Source organism: Pelophylax lessonae (assembly GCF_965119305.1).
Source record: "Pelophylax lessonae genome assembly, chromosome: 5".
In the NCBI taxonomy this organism is placed as follows: domain Eukaryota; kingdom Metazoa; phylum Chordata; class Amphibia; order Anura; family Ranidae; genus Pelophylax; species Pelophylax lessonae.
The window spans coordinates 542,169,056-542,182,009 of record NC_138772.1 but is presented as its reverse complement, the minus strand read 5'-3'; the positions used below and the strand labels follow the sequence as shown (position 1 = coordinate 542,182,009).

At 44.2% G+C, this 12,954-nt stretch overlaps 1 protein-coding gene across 1 annotated transcript in view; it reads right to left on the bottom strand.

The window, feature by feature from the left end:
- Positions 1–12,954, bottom strand: part of DENND3 (DENN domain containing 3) — a gene marked incomplete at its 3' end in the record, with an annotated part of 300,261 nt that overhangs the window by 94,369 nt on the left and 192,938 nt on the right. Inside the window, exons 2-3 of the mRNA XM_082257394.1 lie at positions 8,561–8,831; positions 3,323–3,438 (exon numbers count right to left, since the gene is read on the bottom strand). Coding sequence (XP_082113520.1) covers positions 3,323–3,438; positions 8,561–8,831 — 387 coding nt within the window. The remainder of the gene's footprint in view (positions 1–3,322; positions 3,439–8,560; positions 8,832–12,954) is intronic.

Sequence of the window (12,954 nt, the reverse complement as noted above, 5' to 3'; positions counted from 1 at the left end):
GGTCAGAGATGTTGCTCTAAACTCCTTATACATTGTAGGATCTGCTCTGCACTATAGCCCCGTACACACGTACTGATCGTCGGCCGAACGATCGGCCGTCTTTTGTCCAGGGCTGTCGTGTCTGTTGAAAACTGCAAAAGACTGCACACGAATTTTGTCGGCCAACAACAGCCGACTGCAGAGGTGATGTCATGTGATGGTTAACTTTCCTTGTCTTTTTTCTTTTCTGAGCATGCCCAGTCTTGCAGATCTGCTGTCTGTCGGCCGAATTCTGTACTGACTGGCAAACAATCGGCCGTTCTGGTGTTGGCCAACAAAAATTTTATAGCCTGCATACCCGATTCTGTTCGGCCGAAAATGCGCTGTCGGTTGTCGGAAGCATCATACTAACAAGCCGACAATCAGCCGATCGTTCGGCGGCCGAATATTTACGGCCGACAATCGGTACGTGTGTACGGGGCTTATTACCAACAAGTCTCCAGACTAAAATGCCACATTCCCCATGACGTCTATGTGGTAGAACTTGATATAGGGGGGTGTAGCGTGGTCTACCCTGTTGGGGTGCACCAGTGCAAAGGTGGTGGATTCGCAGGGACTGTGCTACGATCACATGTGTGGTTTGAACATTGTTTACATATGTGGGTACGACTTGCGTATGCGTTCACTTCTGCGCGCGAGATTACGGGGACAGGGCGCTTTCATTTTTTTTCATTATTTATTTTATCTTTTATTTTTACACTGTCCTTTTTAAAAAAAAAAAATATTGAACACCTTTTTTTCCTATTACAAGGAATGTAAGCATCCCTTGTAATGGAAATTAAGCATGACAGGACCTCTTTAATCGTGCTGCGCTACGATCCTGAGCTACTTAACTCCATTTAATGCCGTTTGTTGGACAAACAATTTTGTGTGTGGTTAGGAGCGCCTTGTACAGATGATCACACAACTTGGTGATTTGCCTAACCACTTTAGGACCGGGCCTTTTTCTGACACTTGTTTACAAGTTAATTTTCTAGCAAATAAACAGATTTTAACTTAGAACCTCCAAACATTATATATATATATATATTTTATTTTTTTTAACAGAGACCCTACAAAATAAAATGGAGATCGTTGCAATATTTTTTTTTATCACACCGTAAGTGCGCAGCAGTCTTACTAACGCATTTTTAAAAAAAAATACACTTTTTTGAATTAAATATGAAACCAATAAAGTTAGCCCAACTTTTTTCTATAATGTGAAAGATAATGTTACACTGGCTAAATAGATACCAAAGTTGAAGTCAGGAAGTGACGAAACGCGTCGGGGCGTGGCCAGACAACGTACCCTATTGTGGATCATAACAGTTGAAGGACTTCCGGGACTACCTGATTTGACGTGGAGTCATGTTGAAGTAGGAATGGAGGCCCTGATACTGCTTTACACTATGAGATGAGCGTGTTTTTACTACACTACAAGTGAGTGCAATGTATGAGCATTTTGTGTAATAAAGGTTATCAGACATATTGCACTAGGGAAGTGATCTCTTTTTGTTTTCCATAACATTTGGGAGAAACGGTGAAAAGAGTGCCACTGCATTGGAGCGTAAAGATCATTTTCTGGCTTCTGACCTGTCCTATGGCTACGTTGGGATTTGTGATTTACATGCGAAGTGAGCTCATTTATGAGAATAAGTGAGCATGGGCATCCGGTGAGTGGCCACTTCTTACTTCCCCTTGCACTTGGTGGTGGACCTGTGGTGACCCTATCAGATAACACGAAGTTTTGGTGTATCCCTATCATATGCCTAAGAACTGTCGTTATCCATATATGAGTCTTTCATGGTGACTGAAGATTGGGGAAAAGGAGATTGATGTGTATTTTTTCCACCAATAGACTTTTGGGACTATTTTGATTAAGGACTGTGAGGACTGTCATTAACCGCACTATCAGTGTGACGGACATTCATAGTTTCAGGAACCTTTTTAGATTGTTCCAGCGCTACTATCATTTCTCTACATAGATACCAAACATGTCATGCTTTAAAATTGCGCACGCTCGTGGAATGGTGGTACTTAAAAATCCCCATAGGCGACACTTTAAACATTTCTACAGGTTACCAGTTTAGAGTTACAGAGGAGGTCTAGAATTATTAATCTCGCTCTAACGATCGCGGCGATACCTCACATGTGTTGTTTGAACATCGTTTACATATGTGGGTTGCGACTTGCGCATGCGTTCGCTTCTGCGCGCGAGATAATGGGACGGGGGCGCTTTATTTTTTTTCCTATTTATTTTATCTTTTATTTTTTTATTTTCACACTGTCCTTTAAAAAAAAAAAAAAATTTGATCACTTTTATTTCTATTACAAGGAATGTAAACATCCCTTGTAATAGAAATAAGCATGACAGGACTTCTTTAATGTGAGATCTGGGGTCAAAAATACCTCACATGTCACATCTACACTAAAAAAAAAAAAAAAATAAAATAAAAAAAAGTCTTTTTTTTTTTTTAATTATGAAAAAAATTGGCTCTTTAAGGCCATTGCTAGGAAGGGAAGGGACTGCAGATAGGGACAGAGCTAGCAGTCTCTCTCTCATATTCCACCCCCCCCCCCTCGCTCGCTCTCTCTGTCCCCCATCTCTCTCTGTCCCCCGTCTCTCTCTGCCCCCGTCTCTCCCAGGCCCCCGTCCCTCTCTCTGTACCCCTCTTTCTCTATCACCCCCCTCTCTCTCAGCCCCCTCCCCCTTTCTAACACCCCTCTGTCTCTGCCTCCCTCTCTCTCACACACCTCTCTCTCTCTTTTACATACCCCTCTCTCTCAAACACCCCCCCTCTCTCTCTCAACCCCTGAGCAGTGCTGGGTGTCACTCCTGCCCTTGGAGGATGGGGATTACTGGGGGCTCAGAGCAAGGTGCACAGGTGAGAGGGAAGGGGGCACTGTACCTGCCAGGGTGGGTGGAGACTACTAGAGGGGCCATTACTGTAGCGGATCGGGTGTGATCTCCCCCCAGGGATCGGATATATGGTGGGGTGAGCAGAGTTCTGTTCCCCCCCCCCCTCCTCCTCTGGACGCAGTCACATGACCTCTAACACCCCGCTCTGTACATCTGTTGCAGTTGGGCACTCGAGCTCAGAAAGGTTCGCCATCACTACACTAGACTATCCCTTTAAACTGCAATATCAATTTCACAAGAAACAAAGAACAATCATGCAGCATTCCGGTCACAAGCAACATCTACAATTATCTTGTCTAATGAGTGGATCCATCCATCTAAGGGAGAGGACACAAGATTACAGGCTGTACAAAACAGGACACTATCACAAGATTTGTCACATACCTGGATGGATCTGGAGAACTGCGCCACCACGCCATGTGTTCTGTTCCCCAAAACATCTGTGAATACCAGGAAGTGGAAGTAGTCTTCTTTAGATTCAGAGGTTACAGGCAGCCCTCCTATGGTGAGAATGGGATTAGAAAAACACTCACTATATAAAATGTCATATATACAAAGTTATATCCCATGTTACATTTTGGCGGTGGTACCGACCATTTAAGTAAATGGGGTCACAACCCCCCTGTAACAGTGTGTATTGCATGCAATTGCAGTGCAGTGGTGTAGACTTTTAAGAGTTAACGTATTCAATGAGGAAGTGACATATGGCCTCCCAGCCACCGCTCAGAAATTAATTTCCAGAAGTGCCAGGGGTTGCCTCAAGTGTGAACAAGCCCCCCCAGCGCTGGGCCCTGAGTGTAATGCATATATGTGGGAGCCAGTGGTGTATTTAGGTTTTGTGCTGCCCTAGGCCTGACTAAACTTGTGCAGCCCCTAATTTAAATATGACCCACCTCTTCCTGTAAAGGCCACACCCCTTCTTGTTTATGGCCCGCCCTGTCATCTGTAAACCACAGACCACAACCAGTCTATCAGTGCCCATCAGTCCAGCCTCATCAGTGCCGCCTTATCTGTGCCCAACAGTGCAGCATCATTACTGCCCATCAGTGCGGCATCATCAGTACAGCCCGATCAGTGGCCACCAGTGCAGCCTATCAGTGCCCATTAATGCAGCCTATCAGTGCCCATCAGTGCAGCTTATCAGTGCCACCTAATCAGTGGCCATCAGTGAAGCCTACTAGTGCCCATCAGTACCAGCAGGTAGCAGTGTGACTGCTTTATGGGGGTGCCAAACTGATTTAACCCATAGGACTGGCACTATACTAAAAGTGTAGTGCAAGCCGATCGGGACCCTTTTCGTGCGGGAACCAGGAGGAGGCTGTTATTTTTCAATGTGAGGTGCAGCTTTTTTGCTGCCCCCCTGCAAAGTGCTGCCCTAGGCCTGGGCTTTGTTGGCCTAGGCCAAGATACAGCACTGGTGGGAGCATGGATTAAGGCCCACCTCTATGCTGTCACGTATATAAGAAACAGAAAAGCGCCACTAAGTGTATAACTTTAATTCCAAGACACAACAATGATAATTAGCAACTCGCAAGAGATGGTAAATTCAGGCTCATCAATGGACAAAAACAGATCTCCTCCAGGTGGAATGTCCGTACACGCCGATCCGACATACACAGACCACGGCCGGGATAGGAAAAGATGCCAGCAGCCTCCTATTCATTCCAGCTCCCAGGTTGAGCCGCAGGATGGAACGCAGCGTAGGGAGAGGTGTGTGACGTCACCGGGGATCTAGACACAACGGGTTTTTGAGCATGCGCGAAGCTTGTACTAAGCATGCGCGCTCCTTTATCAAGTCTATATAATAGACTCGCAGAGAAAACTGCAATTCAAGCAGCGCAAAATTCCATTAAACCACTAAAGTGCATATGTGCAAATACAAAAATGACATATAAAAAACTATAATACTGTGCTAAGTCTCCACAGACCCTTCCTGTGCCAATACATATAAATTGTGTGAATCTATAGAGATTAATAAAGTGCATACAAATAAATATCTAAAGTGCTAAGTTATTATAGTGAATTCAGTGCAAACGGCAAAAAGTCCAAAGTATTAAAAAGGCCAACAAATTATTCCCATGTGTCAGGTGAATGCAACCATGTGAATAATTCAGACCATGTAGTTGGAAATATAGTGATGGTGGAACCCTCCAAGCACCTTAAGGATATGGAAGAATTAAGAACTCACCAGAAGTAGTGGATCTCTGTTATCATAACAAGAGATCACAAAGCGCTTATGGGATTTCCAAGGTCTGGATCCACTGCTCCGGATACTCTTCTGTGGGGAATTCCTATGAGGTGGTCTCAAGTCAAATGTAAAAGGACTCCTCATAGTTTAGTAATTCGGTAGATCCACTACTTCTGGTGAGTTCTTAATTCTTCCATATCCTGAAGGTGCTTGGAGGATTCCACCATCGCTATATTTCCAACTACCTGCATGGTTCGAATTATTCACATGGTTGCATTCACCTGACACATGGGCATCATTTGTTGGACTTTTTAATATTTTGGACTTTTTGCCGTTTGCACTGAGCTCTGAATGCACTATAATAACTTAGCACTTTAGATATTTATTTGTATGCACTTTATTAATCTCTATCGATTCACGATTTATACGTATTGGCACAGGAAGGGTCTGTGGAGATTTAGCACAGTATTATAGTTTTTATATGTAATTTTTGTATTTGCACATATGCACTTTAGTGGTTTCATGGAATTTTGCGCTGCTTGAATTGCAGTTTTCTCTGCGATTCTACCAGGGATCCTCAAACTATGGCCCTCCAGCTGTTGCGGAACTACACATCCCATGAGGCATTGTAAAACCCTGACATTCACAGACATGACTAGGCATGATGGGTATTGTAGTTCCTGAACAACTGGAGGGCCATAGTTTGAAGACCCCTGATATAGACTATTACTCGGTGGGACCTGGAGCGGAAGCAATTCCCTTATATTAAGTTTAATTGGCGCGAGTGTTTATTTAAATATCCTTTATCAAGTGTTTAACTTGTGTGTGATACTTGATAAAGGAGCGCGCATGCTCAGTACAAGCTTCACTCATGCTCAAAAACGCGTCGTGTCTAGATCCCCGGTGACGTCACACGCCTCTCCCCGCACTGTGTTCCATGCTGCGGCTCAACCTGGGAGCCGGAACGAATAGGAGGTTGCCGGCATCTCTTCCTACCAGACCGTGCTCTCCGTAAGTCGTATCGGCGTGTACGGACATTCCACCCAGAGGAGATCGGTCTTTGTCCATTGATGAGCCTAAATTTATCATCTCTTGTGAGTTTCTAATTATCATTGCTATGTCTTGGAAATAAATTGACACACTTAGAGGCGCTTTTAACCGTTTCTTTTTTTCCAAAATGTTTTATTGGATTTATTTCAACAAAGTTTACATCAAGAGTATGTGCAGCAGACTCAAGAACATAAAACAAAGTCAGAATGACATGAAAAGGTAGGAATTATACAGGCTTACAGGCCTGGCAGAATACAAATAGACATAACATAACCGTGCATGTGGTTCAGTAGTTGGCATATATACAATGTACGAACCTTGTGTAGAATAAAGGGAACATTTGCAACGAAAGTCCGTAAGGGGGAGGGCGGTTAGTGTCAGTGGACATGTACAGCAGTTAAACTTTGGGGTCCGGGGAGAGGGTCCATCTGGAGTGAGGAGTTAATATGCCCTATTGGGGTTGGTCCAGTTGGGGGACAGTTAGGGGCGTGATCAGAAGGAAGGTAAAATTAGTATGGAAAGTCCTCCCGGGGTGTAACGGAGGGGGGGGGTTGTCGGGGCAGATCTACCTGCTTTCCGCCCTGTTGAGTGTGTTGGTTCATACAATATTATGGTGGATCAAGTTAGTGGAGTAGTTGTGAGGGGGGGGGAGGGCTTTTCTGTTTCTTATATACCCTTTCCAGAGTTTGCCTTACGTCTGAGAAGAGTTGCCTCCATCTAGTGTTATATACTTCGTCACCACCAGGGGACTAATTCATTTTTTTTGTAGACGTTTTATTAACCCCCTCAAGGACTTTTACTCTGCCAAGTATTATCCATCACCAGATGTATACCTGATTCCCCTGAGCGCTTGCTGCATTTGTTCATTATGCTATCATATATAGATAAGGCTGGCAGGAAGGGGTTAAAGAGACTGTCACAGTCCAAACATTATAGTTTTTTCATAAATGTAATGCTTTTTTTAAATAAATACTGATGATCCCTCTGATCAATTATTGTATTTAATGTATTGCAAAGTTAGAGGCGGCAAATAATTTGAAAAATCAATGACTCAGAGTGTTTCGGGATTTCTCCAATTCCAGGTGCCCTCTGCTGTTCCTCCCTGGCCAACGCCTTACCTATAATTAACAGCTGAGGTTGTGTGCAGAATTACTTCAAATTTCCCAAAAAAAACGAATTTTGGGTTTCGAAGAAGAACTCCCACTAGAAGTTAAAAAGACTTGTTAAATCTCCCAGAAGACCCAGTGCACATAGCACTTTGACCCATTCAAATCTGTGCTGTGGTTGAGAAATAAAATGTCATGCCAAGGTTGTCTGTACCTACTCCCCAGACAGAAGCCCAAATTATTAGAGTTCCAATGAAGCAGGGACAGGGAGCATTGAAATCACAACCCCTCTCTATTCTACAAAGCTCCTAGTGCCCCCTCTCTTTTGTGGAGAACTCCTTGCCCCCCCCCCCTCCATTCTGCAAAGCTTCTTGCCTCCTTCCATTCTGCAGAGCTCCTCCTGCCCCTTCTCCATTCCGCAGCCTTCGTGTCCCCTCTCCATTCTGTAGCCTTCCTCGTGTCCCCTCTCCATTCTGCAGCCCCCAATTACTATTGTAGTAATCTTCTCCAAACTAGCTGGTGGGTGCGGGAGATTGTCGCTCAGTCTTATCACTACAAAGGGAGCAGAGGAGGCACAGGGCTGGACAACAAGGAGAGCTGGCAGCTTAGTATGAAGTGGGAGCTGTGCTGGCTTTGTGTCCAGCACACTCCCTCTCCTCCTATGCTATCGTCCCTCTCCTCCTATGCTTAGTATTCTTCAGTTTACCCCAGAGAGGTGGGACAATTGTGGGGGTGGGGAGTCAGCTGACCACACTGCACCCCAACCACTGCACAGATTTTAAAGGGGACAGGTGCTATGTGCACTGGGGGATTTCAAGCGTTAGTTGACCTTTTCTCAAAAAATTTAAAAGGTGAACTAACTCACCTCACCACCAATCCCTGCTGCGCTTCTTTCCTTCCTTTATTATCTTCTGTTGCCCATGCAGCTGATGTAGCAGTCTAGGCATCTGAAAAATGCAATACACAGCCAGGATGCTGTGTGGCATCCCAGTGGTGACCCGGCATTGGTCAGCGCCAACACATGATGCGCTGACCAAACAGAATCTCTCTGAGCTGTCCCAGAAGAAGGAAAAGTGTAGAAGAGCACATCTTTCAAATACCCAGACAGCTAACTCAGCTAGCATGGGCAATGAAAGATAGTCATCCAAGCAGGTAAGTGCAGAGGGAACAGGGGGTGTAGGGAGGGTGTTGATGGTCACCATTTCATGTTTTGTAAGATAAGTAAACCATATAAATCTTCATATACAACCTTTCACACCAATGTTCCGTTAAAAGTACCTGGAAAGCACAGCTGCGGCAATCCTATAAGATCGATGTCTTTGGGTACACTGATCTCCTCTGTAGTGGTCTCTCTCCCACCGTTAGCAGAGCCGACTTCAGACTTGGGTTTTTCCTTCTTCTTGCGGAAGGAGCGCCGCCTGGGATTCCGCTGGAAGTTGCCCTGAGCAGATCCCGACGCTATTTCATCTTTGGGTATGAAAGGAGGAACGAAGACAGAGGTAATCTCCGGCTCCAGGGATTGAAGATTTCGTATTCCTTTCTGTGCGGCCTGAGGGTGAGAGACGCAAAGAATTATATAGCAAGGTATAAAACCGATTTAAAGGGACCCTGTGGCCTAACAATTCAATTCAACAGCTACTTAAGAAAAAAATAACAGTAATATATATATATATATATATATATATATATATATATATATACACATACATACACACACTGTGTGTGTCTATAAATATATATATATATATATATATATATATATATATATATATATATATATATATACACACACACACATACTGCATATAACAAAAATGATAATATTTAATAATACATTAGAATTATTTTATTATGTTATTATGAAATATAAATATATGTCAGTTTAATACATTTTTTTAATATTTACCTGCAAAAGCCTCCTTTGGGTAGACATCCAAAAGCCCGGAGTCTGCTGCTGAGCACCGCCATCTTTGATGTGATGGGAGCTGAATCAGCAGACTCAGAGCTGTCACTCAAGCAACTCTCTATGGTATTCCCTTTACTCCTCCCCTGGCAGCTACATAAAAGGTTATGTAGGAAAGTGAGCAGAAGAGCTGGACCAGCACAGAAAATAATTAGCCATTCCCAAAAGTGGAGAGAGATATGATGTGAAAGGAGGGAGGTGGGTGTGCTGGGGAACTGACCCTCCTGAGGAAGTCAAATATTCCATGAAGTTTAATAGCACATTGCAAGTGATTTAAAGAGGTTGTAAACCCATAAAACTTTTTTTTTCAACCTGAAAGAGAAACACATAATGAGCTAGTATGCATCGCATACTAGCTCTTTATGAAATACTTAGCTTAGAACGAGCCCCCGCCGTGCCGCCCGCTTACCTGTATGACAGGCGACATGTCCAGTCGCCGGTCTTCCGGGATCGCGGCATCGGGCCATCTGATTGGCCGGAGCCGCGGTGACGTCACTCCCGCGCACGGGCGCGAGAGCCGACGGTCACGGCACGGGGCTCTGAAGGAACGGCACCAGTGGCCGTTCCTACAGAGCCTATGCGCCAGTGATGTCACTGGCTGCATGTAAGGTAAATATCTCCTAAACGGTACATGTTTAGGAGATATTTACAGTACCTATAGGTAAGCCTTATCATAGGCTTACCTATAGGTACAAGTTGCAGAGGAGGGTTTACTTCCTCTTTAAACATTTTTGGATACCTCCTCCGCACTAAAATACATACCCAAATAAGGTAAAAAAAATTCCCAAAATCTTTTTTTGTTATAATAATCTTTATTAGGATTTTCAAGATTTATTTTTATACATAAAAAATACAACATTTAACCCACACAGAACCCCAGCAGTGAAAAATAATAATAAAGGAAAGAAGGGGAAAAAAAAAATAATAAAATCTTAAAACGTAAAAATTCAAACAGCAGTGACACATTGCTGCTACATAAAACCAGCCCTCAATCAAAAAGTACATGAATTCAAAATATCTAAATCAAATGCTGAGCTGTGTGTAAAAAGAAATAAAAATAAGGGCTCTTTCACACGGTCCGCCTCCGTAGGCGGATCCGTGTTGCTCAGCGGGGATCGATCCGCGATCCCCGCTGAGCCGGGCGGATGGCAGCTCCGTCTCCGCTTGCAGAGCAGAGAGGGAGGTGTCTTAGCCCCCGCTGCCCTCTATGGGGGATCGGATGAGAGCGGGCCGCTTGTCCGCTCTCATCAGATCCGATCCGATTACTGAACGGGTGGAAAAATAGGGTTTCCATCCGTCCAGATTTCAAGCACAGGATCGGATGCGGATGGCAGCGGGTGTCAGCGGAGGTGTCTCCGCTGACACCCGCTGCCCCATAGAGCTGCATGGAGGATCCGATCAGATCCGCCTAAAAAACCGACAGGCGGATCTGATCGGATCGCCCGTGTGAAAGAGCCCTAAAGTGTAAAAACACTATAATTGATAACCAAAATTGATATTCTTTGATAATCAGTACATTAAACCACCACGTGCATCAATGTACCCATTTGTTAAAAAGTGTAATAATTCAACAGATAATCAACAAGTTATTAAGTCCACAAACATAAATCCACCGTGATTCTCTATGTGAAAAATCTTCCAATAAGCCCAAATGGTGATCAGTGCCTCCACCACCCTCCAGACTGACAATCGCCATAACAAAATGCCTTTCTAATCAAAGATCGGCATGGAAAGCTTTAAGGAGAAGCGCTTGAATTAAAAAAAAAAAAAACACACACTTACAGTGACAAAAATAATTTTTTGATCCCCTGCAGATTTTGTAAGTTTGCCCACTTACAAAGAAATGAAGGGTCTGTAATTTTTAGCATATGTGTATTAAAAGATAGAGACAGAATATCAACCACAAATCCAGAAAAACACATGATACAAATGTTATAAATTGAGTTGCAGTTCAGTGAGTAAAATGAAGTATTTGATCCCCTACCAACCAACAATAATTCTGGCTCCCACAGACTGGCTACAGTAGGTGCTCATGTGGTACACAGATTAGTCTTGTCAATTAAGGAAGGTGTTCCTAATAATAACTCCTTATATGTACAAAAAAGACACCTGTCCCCAGAATCTCTTTCTTCCATTCACACCCACCATCATGGGCAAGACCAAAGAGCAGTCAAAAGGACATCAGGGACAAGATTGGAGACCTGCACAAGACTGGAATGGGCTACAAGACCATCAGCAAGAAGCCTGGTGAGAAGGAGACAACTGTTGGAGAGATTATTCCCAAGTGGAAGAAATACAAGATAACCATCAATCGCCCTCAGTCTGAAACTCCGTGCAAGATTTCACCTCATTGGGTAAGGATGATCATGAGAAAAGTGAGGGATCAGCCCAGAACTACACGAGAGGAGGTTGTGAATGATCTCAAGGCAGTTGGGACCACAGCCACCAAACAATTGGTAACACAATATGCCGCCATGGATTAAAATCCTGCAGCGCCCGCAAGGTCCCCCTCCTCAAAAAGGTATCAGAAGATGGATATCTGTGGAGGAGTCTATTTGGGTCCAGGTACATCCAGAGGAAGACCATCCCAAAGACGATGGATATCTGTGGAGGAGTCTATTTAGGTCCAAGTACATCCAGAGGAAGACCATCCCAAAGACGGTGGATATCTGTGGAGGAGTCTATTTGGGTCCAGGTACATCCAGAGCAAGACCATCCCAAAGAAGATGGATATCTGTGGAGGAGTCTATTTGGGTCCAGGTACATCCAGAGCAAGACCATCCCAAAGAAGATGGATATCTGTAGGAGTCTATTTGGGTCCAGGTACATCCAGAGGAAGACCATCCCAAAGACGATGGATATCTGTGGAGGAGTCTATTTGGGTCCAGGTACATCCAGAGGAAGACCATCCCAAAGACGATGGATATCTGTGGAGGAGTCTATTTGGGTCCAGGTACATCCAGAGGAAGACCATCCCAAAGAAGATGGATATCTGCGGAGGAGTCTATTTGGGTCCAAGTACATCCAGAGCAAGACCATCCCAAAGAAGATGGATATCTGTAGGAGTCTATTTGGGTCCAGGTACATCCAGAGGAAGACCATCCCAAAGAAGATGGATATCTGTGGAGGAGTCTATTTGGGTCCAGGTACATCCAGAGGAAGACCATCCCAAAGAAGATGGATATCTGCGGAGGTGTCTATTTGGGTCCAGGTACATCCAGAGGAAGACCATCCCAAAGACGATGGATATCTGTGGAGGAGTCTATTTGGGTCCAAGTACATCCAGAGGAAGACCATCCCAAAGAAGATGGATATCTGTGGAGGAGTCTATTTGGGTCCAAGTACATCCAGAGCAAGACCATCCCAGTGAGATCCAGAGGGACATAGTTACAGGCAATTGAGGCTCTGTAGTGGGGCCACTGCTTGGAGGTGAGCAAGCATTCCAGCCGCAGGTGGTGGTCATTGAAGTCACTGGATTATAGAACTGTAGAAAACGATTGATTATTGCACGGCGGTGGATTTTTTAATATATTTATTGGAACTATGCACATTGATTGCTCTACACTTGATGTGATACCATCAAGATACAATTCATCACTCACATATCAAAATGTATACAAACGCCTTTCGCTGACCCGGATGAGCCGCTGTATGAGATCCCATCCAGCCACTTGCAAAATATAAAGCCGGCCGCTCTGCAAGCGCTCGT